This window comes from Hypanus sabinus, chromosome 19, assembly GCF_030144855.1.
Source record: "Hypanus sabinus isolate sHypSab1 chromosome 19, sHypSab1.hap1, whole genome shotgun sequence".
In the NCBI taxonomy this organism is placed as follows: domain Eukaryota; kingdom Metazoa; phylum Chordata; class Chondrichthyes; order Myliobatiformes; family Dasyatidae; genus Hypanus; species Hypanus sabinus.
The window spans coordinates 31,027,094-31,045,076 of record NC_082724.1 but is presented as its reverse complement, the minus strand read 5'-3'; the positions used below and the strand labels follow the sequence as shown (position 1 = coordinate 31,045,076).

At 40.4% G+C, this 17,983-nt stretch overlaps 2 protein-coding genes across 5 annotated transcripts in view; both read left to right on the top strand.

Moving 5' to 3' along the window:
- LOC132377850 (uncharacterized) overlaps positions 1-4,824 on the top strand; it is a 75,190-nt gene extending 70,366 nt beyond the window's left edge. For both annotated transcript variants that reach the window (XM_059944279.1, XM_059944278.1), the window contains exon 2: positions 834-4,824. In XM_059944279.1, coding sequence (XP_059800262.1) covers positions 2,272-3,234 — 963 coding nt within the window. In that variant the 5' untranslated portion in view covers positions 834-2,271 and the 3' untranslated portion in view covers positions 3,235-4,824. The remainder of the gene's footprint in view (positions 1-833) is intronic.
- The window catches only part of magi1b (membrane associated guanylate kinase, WW and PDZ domain containing 1b), a 409,035-nt gene that overhangs the window by 67,156 nt on the left and 323,896 nt on the right, over positions 1-17,983 (top strand). The gene's annotated exons all lie outside the window — the stretch shown is intronic.

The following is a 17,983-nucleotide window of genomic DNA, read 5'->3' as shown; positions in this document are numbered from 1 at the left end:
AGTTTAAAAATCTTGCAAAGAGGAAAGAGCATAGTGAGGCAAGGTTAGAAATAAAAGGTTCTCTCAAAGACGACATTGACACATCTCTCAGAAGTGACTTGGCCAATGCAAAAGAAACAATGATACTTATCAAACATCTGGAATTTTTATATATTCAAAATAAACTTTATTCATCATAAAAAGAATTTGCAAGAATAAACTGTGCGGTGCCTTTCATTCTCGGGAACGAACCGATGTTCGTCTGATTTAAGTGCCGAGCAAGGTTACAAAGATTAAAGCATTGAGGCCAAGGGTGGAGGATGAACCGGTGTTCAGCTCACTACTTTGGGAGTCTTACTCGCTTGAGCACTGAACTGATGCTGTGTTTGCAGCCTGCAGCCATTGACCCTTGGCTCAGTGCTGAATCTGGCTCCGTGGCTGTGACCTGCAGCCACGAGCTTCTGTAAAGGTGGTGCTGACGAGACACGGCGACCCTTTGCAGGCAGCAAACAAAACTACTAACAATTCTACTAAATTTAGTTTACTGGAACTGTGATCACTGCAATCCACAGCTTGTATTTTCCCGCTGTGATGTGTGCTCTTGAAGTATCTGTGCAACCTGCTGTCGAGAGTGTAGGTAGGGCCACAGTGGCCATTGCTGGAGTGGACTTGGGGCTAGACGGAATACTTGGGCTGGGCTAATAAATACTTCAAACTTTGAACTCTACATTCTTAGTCAATGCTTTCAGTACTGTTCTGTTACAGTTCCAGACATCAATAGCACTACTGTAACTTCCCCCCCCCCCCAGGGATGGTTTATTACTACAATAACTGAGGGGCTCCTTTTTCTCCAGTTGCAGAGGGACCCATCACTGTGGTTGTTCCCCACCAATCCCTTGCAGAGGGTGCTCCAAGCTTCAGTGCGTTACTCAGCATGTACTCCTGCATGGTGGACTGTGTCATTCCTCCACGGATATCTCGATGCGCTGGCAGGCCAACAACTTTCTGGCAGTCCTCAGGACATCTTGCACTAAATCGTCACGCCAGTGGCATCTGATGCTCATCTCCGTGTGCGTACCTGGGAGCAGCTGCTCAGAATGAACCAGACAAAAGATGGGGAGAAAGTGACAAATGTAAAAGTACTCGGAAAAATTGAAGATGGGTTTGCCATTGAGGTTTGAGGACTGTCTGTATCCTCAAAGAAAGCAAATACACTTGGTGGGAGATGGACTAACCCAAATCTGAAACTGAACAATTACAAACTGGGTTGGTTATGAAAGCGGAATATATATAACAAACATGCGAAAGCGGATGTGTACAAACTACACTCTGTTTTGGATGCGTCACTGAGTCGTTACTTCCTTTGATCTTATGCAAATATCAACAGCACCAAATCCTGGGCAAGTCAAAACTTCCTCAGGAAGGCCAGAGCCATTGTTTTTGCTTAGCCTTCTCCATAAACTCAGTATGCAGCGGCTCCATTATTCCCAGATCAAACTGCAAAAGCTTGGTGCATTGTTTTACTCTGAGCTAAACATCATCATCAAATTCTGCCCATCAATCAGTACCACTTAATAATGGCTCAACTACACTGTCCACCTTTGTCGCCATTTCAACCCCTTGCTGCTGAAATCTTCATTCACATGTTTGTCATCATGAAATATTCTTCCAAGGCCTCTTGTAATCTTGTAAATACTCCCTGTCTCCCAATTCATGAATTTAATATCCTCATTTTCATTTTAAAATTGCTCGAGTTTGCTGCGTTCTGTTTTGCAAGCAATACTGATGTTGCATCCCTATTGTAGCTTCTCAACCTCTGGCATTTTTCACATCTGTATTGGTAGCTGAGGCTTCAGCTATTTCAGCCCTATTCTCTCGTGCTTCGTTGCTTAACTTTGCTGCCTCTCCATTTCAATCTTTTATAAACATCTCTAAAACCGTTCCTGCTCCCTTCTGTTGGACAAGTGAATGGTCGCTTCATCATGCATTTTATTTTTTTTCATCCTCTTAGCTTTGTGTTATATAAATTAATTGTACACCAAAATGAAGATCACCTAAACTGCTGTTAAACTCCAGACTTTTGGTAAAAACATATACACTGACATGAGTATTTTTGCCAGATATCTTGTGGCATCGTAAGGCCACTTTTACAAACCTACCAATTCCCATGGTTTTCTTCCCACCCTGTCTCCTGTATTCACTTTTCTCATTTCCTTCATTTCCACCACACCAGTTCCCAGGATGCAGCTTTTCTTTCCAGGACAGCGGAGATGTCCACAATTTTGAAAGAACATGGTTTCCCTGCTAACACCATTAATTCTGCCTTCAGTTGTATCTCCTCCATTTCCCGAACATCTGTGCCCACCTGATCTGCCCGCCACCTTAACAGTGATAAAAGTTCCTCTTACCCTTACCTGCCAGCCCAAGACCCTCCATATCCAACACATCATTCTCCATAACTTCCGGCATCCTCAAAGGGATCCTACCATCAAACATATATTTTTACCAACAGGGAAAAACAGTTCTGCTTTCCACAGGGTTCTCTCCCTGTGTGATTCCCTCGTCAACTCATACTTCCCCACTATCTCCTTCCTGGCACTTACCCCTGCCGGAGGCCACTGTGCTACACCCGCCCATCCACCTCCATTCTGGGCCCCAAACACTCCTTCCAGGGTATGCAACACTTCACCTACAAATTTGCTGGGGTCTTCTATTGTGTCCAGTGCTCTCAATGCAGGAGCCTTTACAATGTTGAGACCCGTCATAAATTGGGGGACCTCTTCATCGAGCACCTCTGCACCATCCGCCACAAGCAGGGCTTCCTGGTGGCCAAACAATTTTAATTGCAATTCCCATTCCTGTTCCAATGTGCCAATCCGTGGCCTCCTTTTGTGCCACCATGAGGTCACCCTCAGGGTGGAGGAGCAACACCTTGTATTCCGTTTGGGTAGCCTCCAACCTGATAACATGATTTTTGATTTCATATTGGAAGTTTTTCTCTACCCCTCCCCTCTTCTATTCCTCATTCTGGTCTCTCACCTCTACTCACCTGTCTTAACACCCCTCACCCCCCTTCTCCTCATCCCCTCCTCCTTCCCTTTCTCCTATGGTCCACCTTCCCCCTCCAGCCCTTTACCTTTTCCACCCACTTGGCCTCACCTACCACCTTCTTGCTATCATCTTTACCATCCCCCCATCTTTCTATTTTTGCATCTTCCTCCTTCCTTTTTAGACTTGAAGAAGGTCTTGGCCTGAAACATCAACAGTTTATTCATTTTCACAAGTGCTGACTGAGCTGCTGAGTTCCTCCTGCATCTTGTGTGTGTTGTTCTGGATTTCCAGCATCTGCAGAATTTCTTGTGTTATTGATCACCACTTTCTCTTTTCTCTTAAGCTCTCAATATAGGTACTTAGAATTTTTATCCTTCCCCTGGATATTCAGAGTTTTATATTCTTGAAATACACGGGCACAGTGTTGAGTAGTTTCATTTGGCAGGCTGTTTCTAACTTCATAAACTCTCAAATTGTGAATGAATGCAGGACACAGAGCCTATTAGAATAATTGGGTTTGAACAAGTGATTACAGCAATTTAGTCATTTCCAACTGTGATACAGCTGTCTGGATTTGCCTTTATTCTTCATGCACATCCAAAGATGATTTCAAGTTTATTTCCTGAAAAAAATAAGCTTATGATTAAAAAAGATATAAACATATCTATGAAATTAATTTCTGTGAATGTTTATTGTGGTTCATTTACTAGCGCTCCCAGATGTCCCACAGTGTTGAGCTTAAAGATATTGGCAGATATACCTGAGGTACCGCCTGTGCGAGCATGAATATTCCCTGCTTTATTATACAGTAATAGTGCCAGTGCATCCAAGAGCCCCTCAACCCTATTGTAGGGTTTTGGAGGCTTTTGTGAGTCTTAATGACATGGAGGGCAATGTTGGCTAGAGTCAAGGCTTGATGCTTTGGCTCTTGGTAGCATCACCAAGGGTAGAGGCCAGACAGAGTGGTCCACCAGTCATCTAGCTTTGGGGGTTTAGCTCAGGGCTGACGACCCTGGCTGGTCCAAAAAAAATGTTACAGAGAAAACAGAGTCCTTCGATATTTGTGTGAGACCAACAACAGACAGAGTTGGAGGACCTTCATTGCTGTGCTAAATTCCAGCAGTGTAATGGGCAGATGAATAAATAAGTAGTTCCGGTAACATTATATTGTCTTACCTAAACATGCACCGCGCACTTTATGTCAATCTTCAGCCCTTGTCGCTCTGGGACTTCGCCAATATTAGTTTGTGTCCCATGTGCTGGATCGTAACTAAATGTAATATGTGTGACTATATGTATTGTGTTTTGCACCTTGGCCCCAGTGGAGTGATGCTTCGTTTGGTTGAATATGTGTGATGAATAACAATAAACATGAAGAGGCACTGCTTTTGGATGAGCAATAATGCTCCACCTGTCCTTTCAGATGGAACTGAAAGACCAAGCATGCATCTGAAGAAGAGTCAAGGAGGTTTCAATGATACCCCGGCTTTTTAGACTGACCGTTCTCTGTGGGACCTTGTCATGTCAAATTAGCTATACATCTCCAACATGAAAACAATAACTAATTTTCAGCAAGTAATTCTTCTTCAGCTGTGAAATACTGTGCGATTATCTGGAGTAATGAAAGTTGCTCTATTTTCTCTGTTTATTGTGAAATAGTTTATAAAATGGCAGTAGCTTCATTCTAATTAAATCCCTCTATGTTGATAAAAGTTTTATGACGTATTTATTTCATGAAGAAGGTGGTTGATTTTAAAACTTAGTTAAACCTGTTATTTGTAATAATTTCATCCATATCTGATTTTTACACACCATAGCGCTTTATGTAATTCATTTTAAGTTGAATAGGTTTAAATCATTAAGTTTGTACAGAACACTGTTTAAAGGCATTAGGAATGTGTAAACACAATTGTCTAGATATTAGTGCAAAGTCATTAATAGTAAATGGACTATACAGCTATATCATTGTATTGTACTTTGATTCTGAAGTTTATTCCATTATGGAATGAATCTTGGCAGCAGAGTGTAATGTGCTGTCATTGCAATAACGTGACCAGTCAGGATTAGGTGTCCAAGTATGAGATCCTCCATTGGTTGGGTTCGACCATAGATGTTACGCCCAGTGATTTATGTGATCTACAGCTTCTTGCCCTCTGCATTCGATTTCTGAGTGGACATTGAACCCATGAACACTACCTCACTACTTTTCTCTCTATTTTCGTGTGTTATATTGTACTGCTGCTACAATGTTAACAAATTTCACAATGCATGCCGGTTAATATTAAGCCTGATTCTGATACACAAGCCAGGGCAGTACAATTTGGAGAGCAAGCTGTTGCCCATGTAGTAGGTTCCTCCTCTCCATGTAGCTGATGAATCCAAAGGAATGGCAGAATCCAATCAGTTTGGCACCAGTGGCATTGCAGGAAATAACAGTCAGCATTGAACTCAACATAGGAGTACTCCTTTGGTACTCCAGTTCCCGAATTTTGCTCGGGATTTACTCCCAAATCCTTTCCCATGAGTGGGTATAGCTGCCAGGCAGTGGTGGCTTGAGATCTGAGTTTTCTGTCTCCTAGATGAGCTGCCAATAAGGCTGACGATCCCCATCTGCCCAAAGCAACTGGTTTTAAGGTGCCAGTAAGTTGCCTTTGCCCTTTCTCCAGTAATTAGAAATGGTTCTGTTGGGTTTAGTAGCTAGGCCACTTGTGAAGGCCAGGAGCTGGACTTAGTTGTCTGAGGGTATTTGAGACGCACGCCTTTAGGAAAATTTATAGGTAGCAGGAGCTTATTCCCATCATTATACCTGGCTATCACAGCTTCAAGGAATAGTCAGGAATAAGTTTTTCAAAAATCATTTGAGGGTTTTAGAGCAGATTTCCTTCAACTAGTAACACCAATTTCATGCAATCTCATAGTTCCTTACTGCGTGCTTGTGCATGTTTGAATAGTCTTCAGCAGCACATACTGCATTGGCTTTCTCCCCGTGGCACTGAATACTGTGCTTTTCATCCTGTTATCAATAAATTCACTTTTATATCTGGTGGCCATAAAGGAGAATGTTGGATTCACTTTGTGCTTGGTAGTTGCAGAAAAAAGTGGGGGTGGCTTGTATTGTTTTTCCTGACGATGAATCATAATTAGCAGTATTCAGTGGAATCTTACAGTGGCAAGCAAGCTGTATCTTCAAGACCGGGTGTCAGGTTCAACAGTGCCGCAGATTTGAACGCTGGAGATTCTGCAGATGATGGAACTCTTGAGCAACACATACAAAATGCTAGAGGTCTGGATGAAGAATCTTGACCTGAAACGTCACTGTTTATTCCCTTCCACGGATGCTGCCTGACTTGCTGAGTTCCTTTGGCATTTTGTGTGGGTCACGGATTTGACCTTGTTTCCAAGTCTTTTAGCTTGACACCTATCAACGTGATAAGGTATCTATATATGCCCAGTTGGTCTAACTGGTTATCAAGTCTGTCGTTATCAGTGCAGTGATCACAATGAATCGTTTGTGACTGTTACTGTAGTGCAGAAGGACATGCATTTTATGAATTTGGGGACAAGTTACATGATTAGACTGGAATGGGTGAAATCAAAAAGAGCAGTTCCAGATGTTCTGTGCCACAGTATAGCAATCTAATGTGTAAATCATAGAATTTTAGTTAGAAATAAATAACCATTCAGCAAGAGAGTGTTCAAGATCTCAGATAAATGGCTAATTCTGGTAAATTAAATTTAACAGTAAAATTCTGGTTTGAGATTGGTATCATGTGTGAAAAATATTTTATGTAATGTAATTTAAATTCCGTTTATCTATTGAATGATTTATTACTAAAGGGTTGTATTTTTCTTATGGGACTTTGTTTGAAAAATTGCATCATTCCCTGGCTAAATAATTCAAGAGATATTCAGTCATCACATGAGCTTTGTAAAATGACATTAGAATTTGTCTTTATTTTTGCATTGCTATCTGGTGAATAAAGAAACCTGCATGATGGTAATTTAATTTTCTAGCAGCAAAAAATGGATTCATGATAAAACACTTCTCAGGAATAGGTAACCAGCTGACAACCCACATTCACAGCTGGATATGGGAATTCCTAAACTGAAATACATCTGTGTTTTTAAAAATAAAAGGTCTAGCTTTCCTGGCATATATGATGAATATACTCTTCTCTGGCTTCCAGCCGGGTACAGATAATAATTTTAACCAACGTTTCGATGACAAGCACTGCCATCTTCATCAGGGATAATCAACATATACACCTGTCGTCCATCCCTCTTGATTGGTTAGCCATCGTCCAATCAGGTTTCCGCTGTCCCGCATTGTTTACAATTGAATTCCAGTTCTTACTTAGAGCGAGGCCTTCATCTTTGTTAAAATTCGTTTCCTCTAGTTTTATTTCAATGGCTTCCTTCACCAGGTAGTCCCGAAAGCCATTGGTGTAGCACAGTATTTTGTGCCTTCGAAGTCAATCCTATGGCCATTGCAAATGCAATGTTCTACTCTTGCTGATTTCTCTGAGTAACCCAAGTGGATAAGCCTCCTGTACTCCTGGATGCAGGCTTCCACTGTGCACCCCATCTGGCTGATATAAGCTCCTCCGATGGCGCAAAACTACTGTGCCGCGCCAATGGATTCTGTGATTGCCTTGTAAAGGAAGCCATTGAAATAAATCTAGAGAAAATATATTAACAAGGACCAAGGTCTCGCTCTAAGTAAAAACTCTAATTCAATTGTAAAGGTGGGACAGTGAAAACCTGATTGGATGAGGACTACTCATTCAGGAGGGGAAGGTGATGGGGGTATATATACCACTGGTCTAGACATGCTTCGGCATTACCCCTTATGAAAATGCCAGAGTTTTTCATTGAATCGTCAGTAAAAATCAATACCTATACCTAGCTGGAAGCCCGGGAAGAGTTTATTAGTTAAATCTGAGTTCATTTAGATCTTTCTAACCTGAGTATTTATAAACCTGTGTTGTTGACAATGACCTAGATGGATTAATGTAGAAATAATAATTTAAAAAAAGATAAAATATTAATTTACTCTTCTAAAATTTTTTAACGTTTTGTAACATGCTCCACTTGTGCTTTCATCTGAGGCTCTCTGTTGTTTGGAGTTGGCCATGGAAGTTGTGTCCCATGTGTCTACATCACATAGGAGCCAGAGCAACTTTGACCTGCGCTGTGGAATAACTCAAAATATATTTTGCTTGGCACAAGGCTTAATAAGTGCATGGATAACCTAGAGGAGGAATCTAAGAATCAAAATGAAATGTTTGGTTCTTCCATGAAGATTCAGGAAGAAAACCTAGTGTTCTTTGAGCTTGCTTGATTTTAAACTTCCTTTGAGCAGATCTTCCAGATTTTATATTCATTTTTGTTTTATCTCATGGTGCTTTTAAGCAATAAAATTGTCCAGCTGGCTGTTAAATTCAGTTTGCTGGTTTCAATCACTTTTAAATACTACTATAAATGTTTGCTGCTCTTCTAATTCTTCTTCCAGCTCAATCTAAATGTAGTTACTCAAGGCCATCAACATCATGGCTCAACTTTTCATACATGGGCCACAAAATGTTGCATTATTGCTGGTTCCAAAACTGACTGACCATTATTACCTGCATGAATATACTTTGCTCATACGGGTAGCAATCAGAAATTTGATTTTTATATCCTCTGAGTTTTTACTCCAGTGCCTAGTCTTTGAGGCCTTATCTGTTGATTGAGCCTTGATTTAGCTGTTCTGCCTACATTGTTAAGAATGAGTCAGTAACATTTAAAGCTGAAATCTCAAGTCAATTAGTGAGAAAGGCGGTATGGAGCTTGGTAGAAAATATCAATTCTGCCAGGAAATGTGTTACCACTGAAGAATAACTGTTACGAACTATGAATAGTCTGTGAGATTTGGGATGTATAACATTGTCTTCTTGTCTGTTCACTATACTTAAACAGTCGAAAGGAATTTAACCCTCTCGTCTTTGTTACTCTTTTATGACACTGGCAAGGAGCGCTGAGGTTATCATTCCCTGAAGAGCAGTGAGGTTTGGAAGCTGTACAGCAAGGATCTGTCAAGGCATTGGTGCAATTTATTCGACAGTTCATGTTGTTTCAGCAAGGTGCTTGCTGAATTCTTTTGCCACGTTTTAACACTTCCTCACCATCTTATGCTTGGTAACTGTTCACCAGTTTTCAAGATTTATGCAAGCAACGCAGAGCTGCAGATTATGCCCCTTAAATTAATCGCACCACAGCTTAAAGTCACTTATTACTGTGATAACTGAGTCATCTGGAATTTGAGAGATTCTCTTTGCACTTATTAACTACATTTAACCAGAGTTTTCTGAGTTTTATTTCTGGTTACATTAAGGATTAAGAACTGGGAATGGATTTTCAATGACTGTGCTCATAGAAAATAACAGGAAAGATGGGAAGCTCTGATACTGATGTCTGAGGATTGCAGATTGGTGCGTTTCCTTGGTCAATTATATTTTCTTTCTACAGCTGACGTTTTTAAAAAATATTCTTGTGCCGATACTATGCTCCACAGAAAGACTGGTGTAGAAATGGCCATCCATTTTAGTGGAAGTTTTCCATAAAGTGCATTCTAGGAAATGCAGGCCTAGAAATATCTTTGATCGGTTGGCCAAGCAAAAAAAAAACAGCTAAGTTATTGTTTTCAATGGCCATATACAGATTTAACATTTCAGTCTTTGTTATATTTGGCATGTGTGGATTTTCTTTCGATGCTAGTGAGAGATCACAGCTAGAAATTGCAGAATCTTGGCAATGGACTTAAAAATTCCATATGCATATTTTAGTGCATTGTGGTGCTTACTCTAGAAACACCTACTAAGGATACAGATCATATTCCCAGAGCTGCAGCTATTTTTCCATATATAATTGCCCAAAAAGATTAAATTGTGTATGAGACAAAGAGTAGAATAAAAAATACAAGCACATTATGGGGTAATCAAGTTCATGTTTTAACCTTTCCTAGTTAGGTGCCTTTTATTTTGACCATGAAGCAGTTCGTATAATGCAGGGTATTGCTACACATCAACCCTCTCATTCAATTCGACTTAAGTGGTATGCATTTGAATTTGGAGGGATGCTTTAAAAGATTTCTGTTAAATTGAATCCTGATCTTGCTTCTCCACTTTAGCAACATCTTGAAATATTTAATTCTGACATATTTCTTAATCTTCCCAATGTGCATCGAGTGCCTAGTTCCTCCTACATTCTCTTGGATACTGTTGCAGCTACCCTCCCTTTATGTAGAATGCCTTCTGTGGAAGAATTTAATTCCAGTATTAGTACCAAAAGCCTGAAAAAGACTCATATTTGTCTTTCTGTTCGTGGGATTGCTTTATGTCTTGGAACAAAGCTTGCTCAGTCCTCTTCTCGTTTAATGCTCCTCATTCATTGTCATCTGCATTTTCAGCATTCAAATGATGGGAGTTAACCAATGCTGTCTGCTTGTTTTCAAAACATTTGAACTTCCAGCCAGAAGTACTGCAGACATTGTGTTGGCCGACAGATATTTTGGCCGTGTGATTGGCTTTGGGACGCCCCTGTATTCTGAAAATTATCAAAGAATAAGTGTGGCTGAACAAATCTACATGAAACACTTGACAGAAAAGAAAGCCCCAGTGTTTCTTGTGAATGAATGCTGTAATGCTTTATCTTAAAAAAAAAGAACATGGTATTCTGTCCTGATGTAAATAAAATCTAGTAAGCATTTCTGCCTTCATCCTCAACTATTCTGTGTGTTACTCAGAACACAGAGAGCAAATGTTTTTCTGCTGGAATGGTTTGACAAGGAGGAAACTTCTCCCCGACTTACACTTAAATAGTTATTTATAGCTAGTAAGTCTGATAATTCTAAGAGAAACATCCATAGTGGACAGACATGGTGGTCACTGATCCCTGATCATTCTGTTTTGGTCATGCTCCCAACAAGCCACGTTTCCTAACTGCATTAAATAAATTAATAGACAACAATAACTTATATGATATAATCAGATTTGTATTAACAACAGGAGAAAAAGAGATTGAAGGTAATAGGAAATGCCCCGGCAGTAACATAAACACATGGGCTGAAAACTGCCAGGCAAGTGTCAGATCTGGCTTTTGAAATAAAGGACTAATATCCACACACACCGAGAAGGTTTGAATAAGAATCATAAATAGTGGAGAAAATCACAGATTGATAACCACAGAATCAAACAGAGGTTAGCAGTTTCTACAAACCAACCTGTCCCTTATCGCATTCAAACTCAAATGTCAAAGTGTGATGGATATTCATTTCTTGGCCAATAGGCCTCTTTCTCTTTCTTGGTTGTTTGCTTATCTTGCTTTTTAAGCACAACATCTGCCATTCATATGCTCACCAACTTTTAACTAACATTTTAACTAACATTTGTTTGACTTCTGGTCGTAAAGGGAAGTTGATCTTCAGTTCTTGGCAAGCTCAAATCACCTTGGGTTTAAAATGGGTATTGTCTAAAGACCAGCTTTGCAAACAAACTTTGTGGATAGTAGATATTCTATCTGGGACAAGTAAGGTTTTACTCAGTACATCTGCTTTAATACTCCTCAAGATGCAGCATAAGACGATGGGTTGTTTCAAACAGACAAGCTGACTCCTAAGTTGCTTGGTTCAAGGAAGCGTGAAGAACAGATGGATAATATTATTTAGCATTACAATAACTGTGTGTGTGTACCGTTGGAAGGTTTCTGTGCTCAAGGAAGTTAGCTTCACAGCTCTATATCTTTAATACTAGGTAGGGGGTTAGATATCTGTGGAAATGTCATCTGCTTGTGAAGTCACTGAAGTGGTAGAAAATGAGTATAGACATGGTGAGCAATTTAGGTTTATTAGGAATGGTTGAAAAACGTCAAGAAAAATGATAGGAAGGAATGATTAGAATATTTTCCTCTAGCTTCAGTTTCTGCAATGGATGACTTGTTTTTCTGTATCATGGTAGATCTTTTTCACTTACAGGAATTGTATCTGTGTTTTGGAAGTCCTTTGAGTTTAAGAAATGCTTTGTGTTTCAGAAATGTTTTGTAATTGGGAAAGAAATGTTTAAGATAGCAATCTCCTGTGAAATTTTAAATGTATTTTAGGAATGAGTGGATTAAAACATGTATCACTGTAAATAAATGAACTGTATTTTAAATTACTTTGTTAGCTGGAAGGATCTTTTTGGTAGGTAGGAGGGACTCACCACTCAAATGGTGGGTATTGGCAGCTAAAAATTGTCTCAGACAATGAAGAAGAAAGTGAACAAGTCTTTGAAAATTTGGGAGTTACTCTCCCTTTAGTGAGAGTACTCTAGGCTATTTATATCAGAAGCGACTGAAGAACTTTGAGTTTAAATATGCTCTACTAATGCAGGTGAAAATATGCCCTGTTAATGACTGCACTGCTAACTATTTTTTCTATTCCTAACTCTTCTTAAAAGCAGAGTTTTCATTTGTTCCAACTGCAGAGATGGTCAGTGAGATGGGGAAGGTTAGCTCAATGTTCAAATGAACAACACAAGAACACAAGAAATAGGAACAGGAGTAGGCCATTTAGCTCGTCGAGCCTGCTCCGCCATTCAATAAGATCATGGCTGATCTGGCCACGGACTCATCTCGACCTACCTGCCTTTTCCCCAAAACCCTCAGTTCCCCTACTATGCAAAAATCTATCCTACCTTGTCTTAAATATGTTTACTGGGGTAGTCTCCACTGCTTAATGAATCTTAAATGAACTGATGATAAAGAGTAAAACTGTAAGCATGAACACTAATTTATTCATCAGGTATGGTTTAATAAATGTTTATTTGTTTACAAGTTAGAATAAAAATTCCTTATTCTCAATGGTATATTTTGCAGCATGCAACCTGGATTTGAGTTTAAATACTGTAAAATTTGTGATGACCATGTGAGTCTGTAATAAAGACAAAAAAGATTTAAGTTTGTCAGGCAGCATTTAATAGTGAGAGAAACACTGAATGTTTCGGGTTTGTGAAGTGATGAGAGGTCATTTACCTGAAGTATAGTTAGATCCTTTACTGATCCCAAAGAAAATTAGTGTCACAGTAACTTTACAAGTGCACAGATACACAAATATTAGAAGAGAGAGAAGGAAGAAAGAATAAAGAATAAGTTATCTCAAACGGTCTGACAGGAGGGGGTCATCACTTCCTCCCGGCTATAGGTTGACTCAGTTTAGAGCCGAGTGACCGAGGGTAAGAATGACCTCATAGGGCACTCTTCAGAGCACTGCAGTTGTCTTAGTCTAATACTAAATGTGCTCCTCTGTTCAGCCACGGTGGCATGCAGAGGGTGAGAAACAATGTCCAGAATTGCCAGAATTTTCCGTAGGGTCCTTTGTTCTACCACAGCCTTTGTCCTATAACAGAGCCAGCCTTTCTATTCAGTTTATTGAGCCTGTTAACCTGTGTTGATGCCATTGCCCCAGCACACCACCACATAGAGGATTATACTGGCGACAACAGGCTGGTTGAACATGCGTAAGAGAGGCCTGCGTTCTCCAAACATTAACTCTTGAGCTTCCCTTTGGTATTGTCCACACTGTTGCACATTTCCAACGTCTTGTTTTTATTTTTGATTTCCAGCCTCTGCAAAATTTTCCGTATTCGGTAAGAATTCTGCCTTCATCCTCAACCACCCTTTGTGTTTCTCAAACAAAGACAGTGAATGTTTGACAAGGAGGAAACTTCTTCCTGGCTTGTACTTGAATAGCAATTTATATATCGAGTGTGCCAAGTCCAAAATTCATTGAGTTCTTTTAATTAAGTTTTAAAAGTTCACATGCTGCTTTGGCTTTCAGATTGCTGTCTGGGAATACATTTCTCAGTGATTTTTTTTTTCCTTGGGTACAGCAATGAAAGCTGCTGACTGTATTCCAGATGTGATCTTCTGGAGCCTCATGAGTTGCAGCAAGATATCGACCCCCATATAATAATTTCTCTGTGATGTGGCTGTGTGTGGACTTATGTTTTATGTGCAAGATTTCCTAAATGAATGAGTCATGAATCTTAAACACAAGAGATTGTGCGGATGCTGGAACACAGATAAAATGCTGGAGAAGTTCGGCAGTTTAGGCAGCACCTATGGGGAGGAAGGGAGAGAAGCCTGAGCAGATTTTGGGGGGGGGGGAGGAGACAGTACAAGCTGGCTGGTGATGGATGGGACTAGGTGAGGGGAGGGAGGGGTGATATAAGAAGCTGGGAGTTGATAGGTCGAAGGGGTCAAGGGCTGAAGAAGGAGGAATTGCTTTGGAAGGGACTGGACCATGGAAGATAGGAAAGGAGGAGAACCAGAGGGGGTGGGGGTGATGGGTAGGTGAGGAGAAAAGAAGGGGGTGAGAGGATAACCAGAATAGGGAATGGAAAAGAGAAGAAGGGTGAGAGTGAGTAATGACCAGAAGTTAGAGAAATTTTCACTAGGTTAGAGGCTATCGAGATGGAATATGAGGTGTTGCTCCTCCAACATGAGTTTGGCCTTATTGTGGCAGTAAAGGCATGACAGACGTGTCAGAGTATGAATGGGAAATCAAATTGAAGTTGGTAACCACCGAGTGATTCTGTCTTTTGCCGTGGACAGAATGAAGGTGCTTGATTACCAATCTGCATCATGTCTCACCCATAAAGAGGAGGCTGCAGCGGGAGCATTGAATACAGTAGATAACTCTTAACCAACTAAGAAGTGAAATGTCACAATGACCTTTTTGGCTTCAAACACTACTGTAAAATCAACTTGAGAGAGTTTGATCTTTCTTTTTGTCGACATCAAAGAACAGAATATGCCTGCCAGTTTCAATTTGCAACTCAGAGTCACAATTGTTACTATTACAATTAAAACTAAAGACTTACTTCCATCTGCCACAGTAGCTAATGCTTTGAGTAACATTCTATGTGTATGAAGTTTGTGCCTTATATGAGAGGTTATGCGGTGCTGGGGCTCTCTGATGCAGCTGGAGGTCGTGCTCTGATAAGAAGGTGTGCAAACATTTGTTGAAAGAACTTGGGAAAAGATCTGAGTGAGGTGCTTGACAGAAGTTAAATACCATTGGATTGCACAAAGAGGAGTGCATTCAAGTATTTCTCCTGTATATCACTACTATACAGATAGAACATAGATGAGTACAGCACTGAAACAGGCCATAATGTTATTCCAAACCAGCTAAAAAGCAAATCAAAAATGCCCTCCTACCTTCACCATGTCTATATCCCTCCATCTGCCCAGCTAAGCGCCTCTTTAAAGCATCTAATGTATTTGCCAGGCATACATACCACCATTCCTGGCATCCGTGACTCAAACTAAAAAAACGTACCCACTCATTCCCCTTGAGTGTGCCCCCTCTCACCTTCAATACATGCCCTCGTGTGTTAGACATTTTCACACTAGGAAATAGATACTCTCCGTCTACTTTATCTATCCCTCTCATAGTTGTGCCAACCACTATCAGGTCTCCCCTGAGCCTCTAGCACTCCAGAGAAAACAACCCAGGTTTATCCAGCCCCTCGCGACAGCACCTGCCCACTAAATCAAGCAGCATCCTGGTGAACCTCTTTTGCACCCTCTCCAAATCCTCACCATCCCTCCCAGAGTGAGGTGACCAGCACTGCATGCAAAGTTTTATAAAGTTGTAACATAACATCCTGACTTTTGAATTCAATGCGTCAACTACTCAAAGCGAGCATTCCATAAGCCTTCTTAACCCTTTATTGACCTGTGTAGCAACTTTCAAGGAGCTGTGAACTTGGATTCCAAGATCTCTCTGCTCAGCAACACTTAAGGACCTTGCCCTTAACAGCGTACTGTCTCCTTATGTTTGCCCTACTGAGGTGAAACACCTCACACTCATTTGGGTTAAACTCTATCTGCCATTTCTCAGCCCATATCTGCAACTGGCCTGTATTGCATTGTATTCTCTGCCAGTCTTCTATCCACAACTCTACCAATCTTGGTGTCATTAACAAATGTACTCACCCACCCATCTACATTTTCATCCAGGTCATTTATATACATCACAAACAGCAGAGGTCCCAGCACAGATCCCAGTGGAACACCACCAATTACAGAGCTCCAGTTCCAATAAGTCCCTTCAACATCTACCCTCTGTCTTCGATGTCTAAGTCAATTCTGAATCCAAACAGCCAATCTCCATGGACCCCATTGCATCTTAATCTTCTGGATTAGCCTCCCATGAGGGAATTTGTCAGATACTTTACTGAAATCCAAGTAGGTAACATCCATTATCCTACCCCCATCATTCTCTCTCATCACCTTGTCAAAAAACTCAATCACATGCACAAAGCAATACTGTCTCTCCCTAATTAAGCCATGGGTTTCCAAATGCTCAAATATCCTCTCCATAAGAATTTTCTCCAGCATTTTCCCTTCAACTGATGTGAGACTCACCAGTCTATAGTTCCCAGGATTTTTCCTTGTTCCCCTCTGAAATATAGGTACAACATTAGCCACTGGGCAGTCCACCAGGATCTCGCCTGTGGCTAGAGAGGACACAAAGATACTGGTCAAAGGCCCAACCATTTTGTCTCTCGCCTCCTTTCATAATCTGGGGTATATCCCATCAGGGCCTGGGGACTTAACCAACTTAATACTTCTTGGGAGGCCCAAGAGCTCCTGCTCTAATATTTTTATACATTCTCCCGGTCTTCCACATCCTTTTTGGGAAATACTGAAGCAAAGTACTCATTAAGTACTTCACTCATGTTCTCCCCTTTACCCTTGAGTGGTCCTATCCTCTCCCTAGTTATCCTTTTACCCTGGATATGTACATAGATTGACTTGGAATTCACCTTAATCCTATTTGCCAAAGACTTTTCAATGCCCTTCCTGGTTCTCCGAATTCTCTTCTTTAGTTTTTTTTCTGTCTTCTTTAGTATCCTCGTGCTCTGTTTGACCCTGACTTCCAAAGCTTTACGTACTTTTCCATTTTCTTCTTGACTAAATTCATCATCTCTGTGGACATCCAGAGTTCTCTTATCTTTCTATCTGTCCTTCTAACAGGAGCATACTTTTCCTGTACTCTGATTTTCAGCTGATTTTCAAACACCCTCTATATGTCTGATGTTGTCTTTCCTGAGAAAAGGTGATCCCAATTAACGCTTCTTAGTTCCTCCCTAATGCACTTATAATTTGCTCTACTCCAATTTAAAACACTGCCTCGTGGACCATACCTATCCTTATCCATGGTCATCCTGAAAGATAAGGAGCTGTAGTCACTTTTCCCTAACTACTCACCACTGAAACGTCAGTCACCTGGCCAGGCTCATTACCCAATGCCAGGTCCAGTGCAGTCCCTCTTCTGTTGGATTGTCCATGTATTGACTCGTGGGTATACTTAACAAATTCAGCCCCATCTAAACCCATTCCATGAAGAAGCTCCCAATTTATATTAGGGAAATTGAAGTTCCCCATGACAACAAGTCTATTATTTTTACACATATCCTTAATCTGATTACATATCTGAACAATTGATTTGCTGAAAGAAGAAAAAAATTTTAAAAATATTTAATATTGAATGGTTTTAAATTTTAAAAGCTTGTTTGAAATTGTGATCCACAATTCATAGCTAATTTGTCACTGCATATTAAAAAGAGGGGCTAAGTAACCTAATTTTGCTTCTATATCTTGTGGTCTTATGGTTTAAGTATGCGTGAACTCTGACTGGGATATTTGATTTGGCTTCTCCACTGAAGTTTCAATTCAGGGATCTGTAGTTGGATGCAAAGAAAAAGCTTTTGGATGAAGCCTCCATTCCAAGACATTGTTGACGAAAGTCATGTTGATAGGTCACAGAAATGGAATCACTTCACTAATTCACCAATACTTTCAGTCATATTGCATTACTAAGTAGGGTTGAGCTGATTTTGTCAAAATTCCATGATCTGCTAGCCTG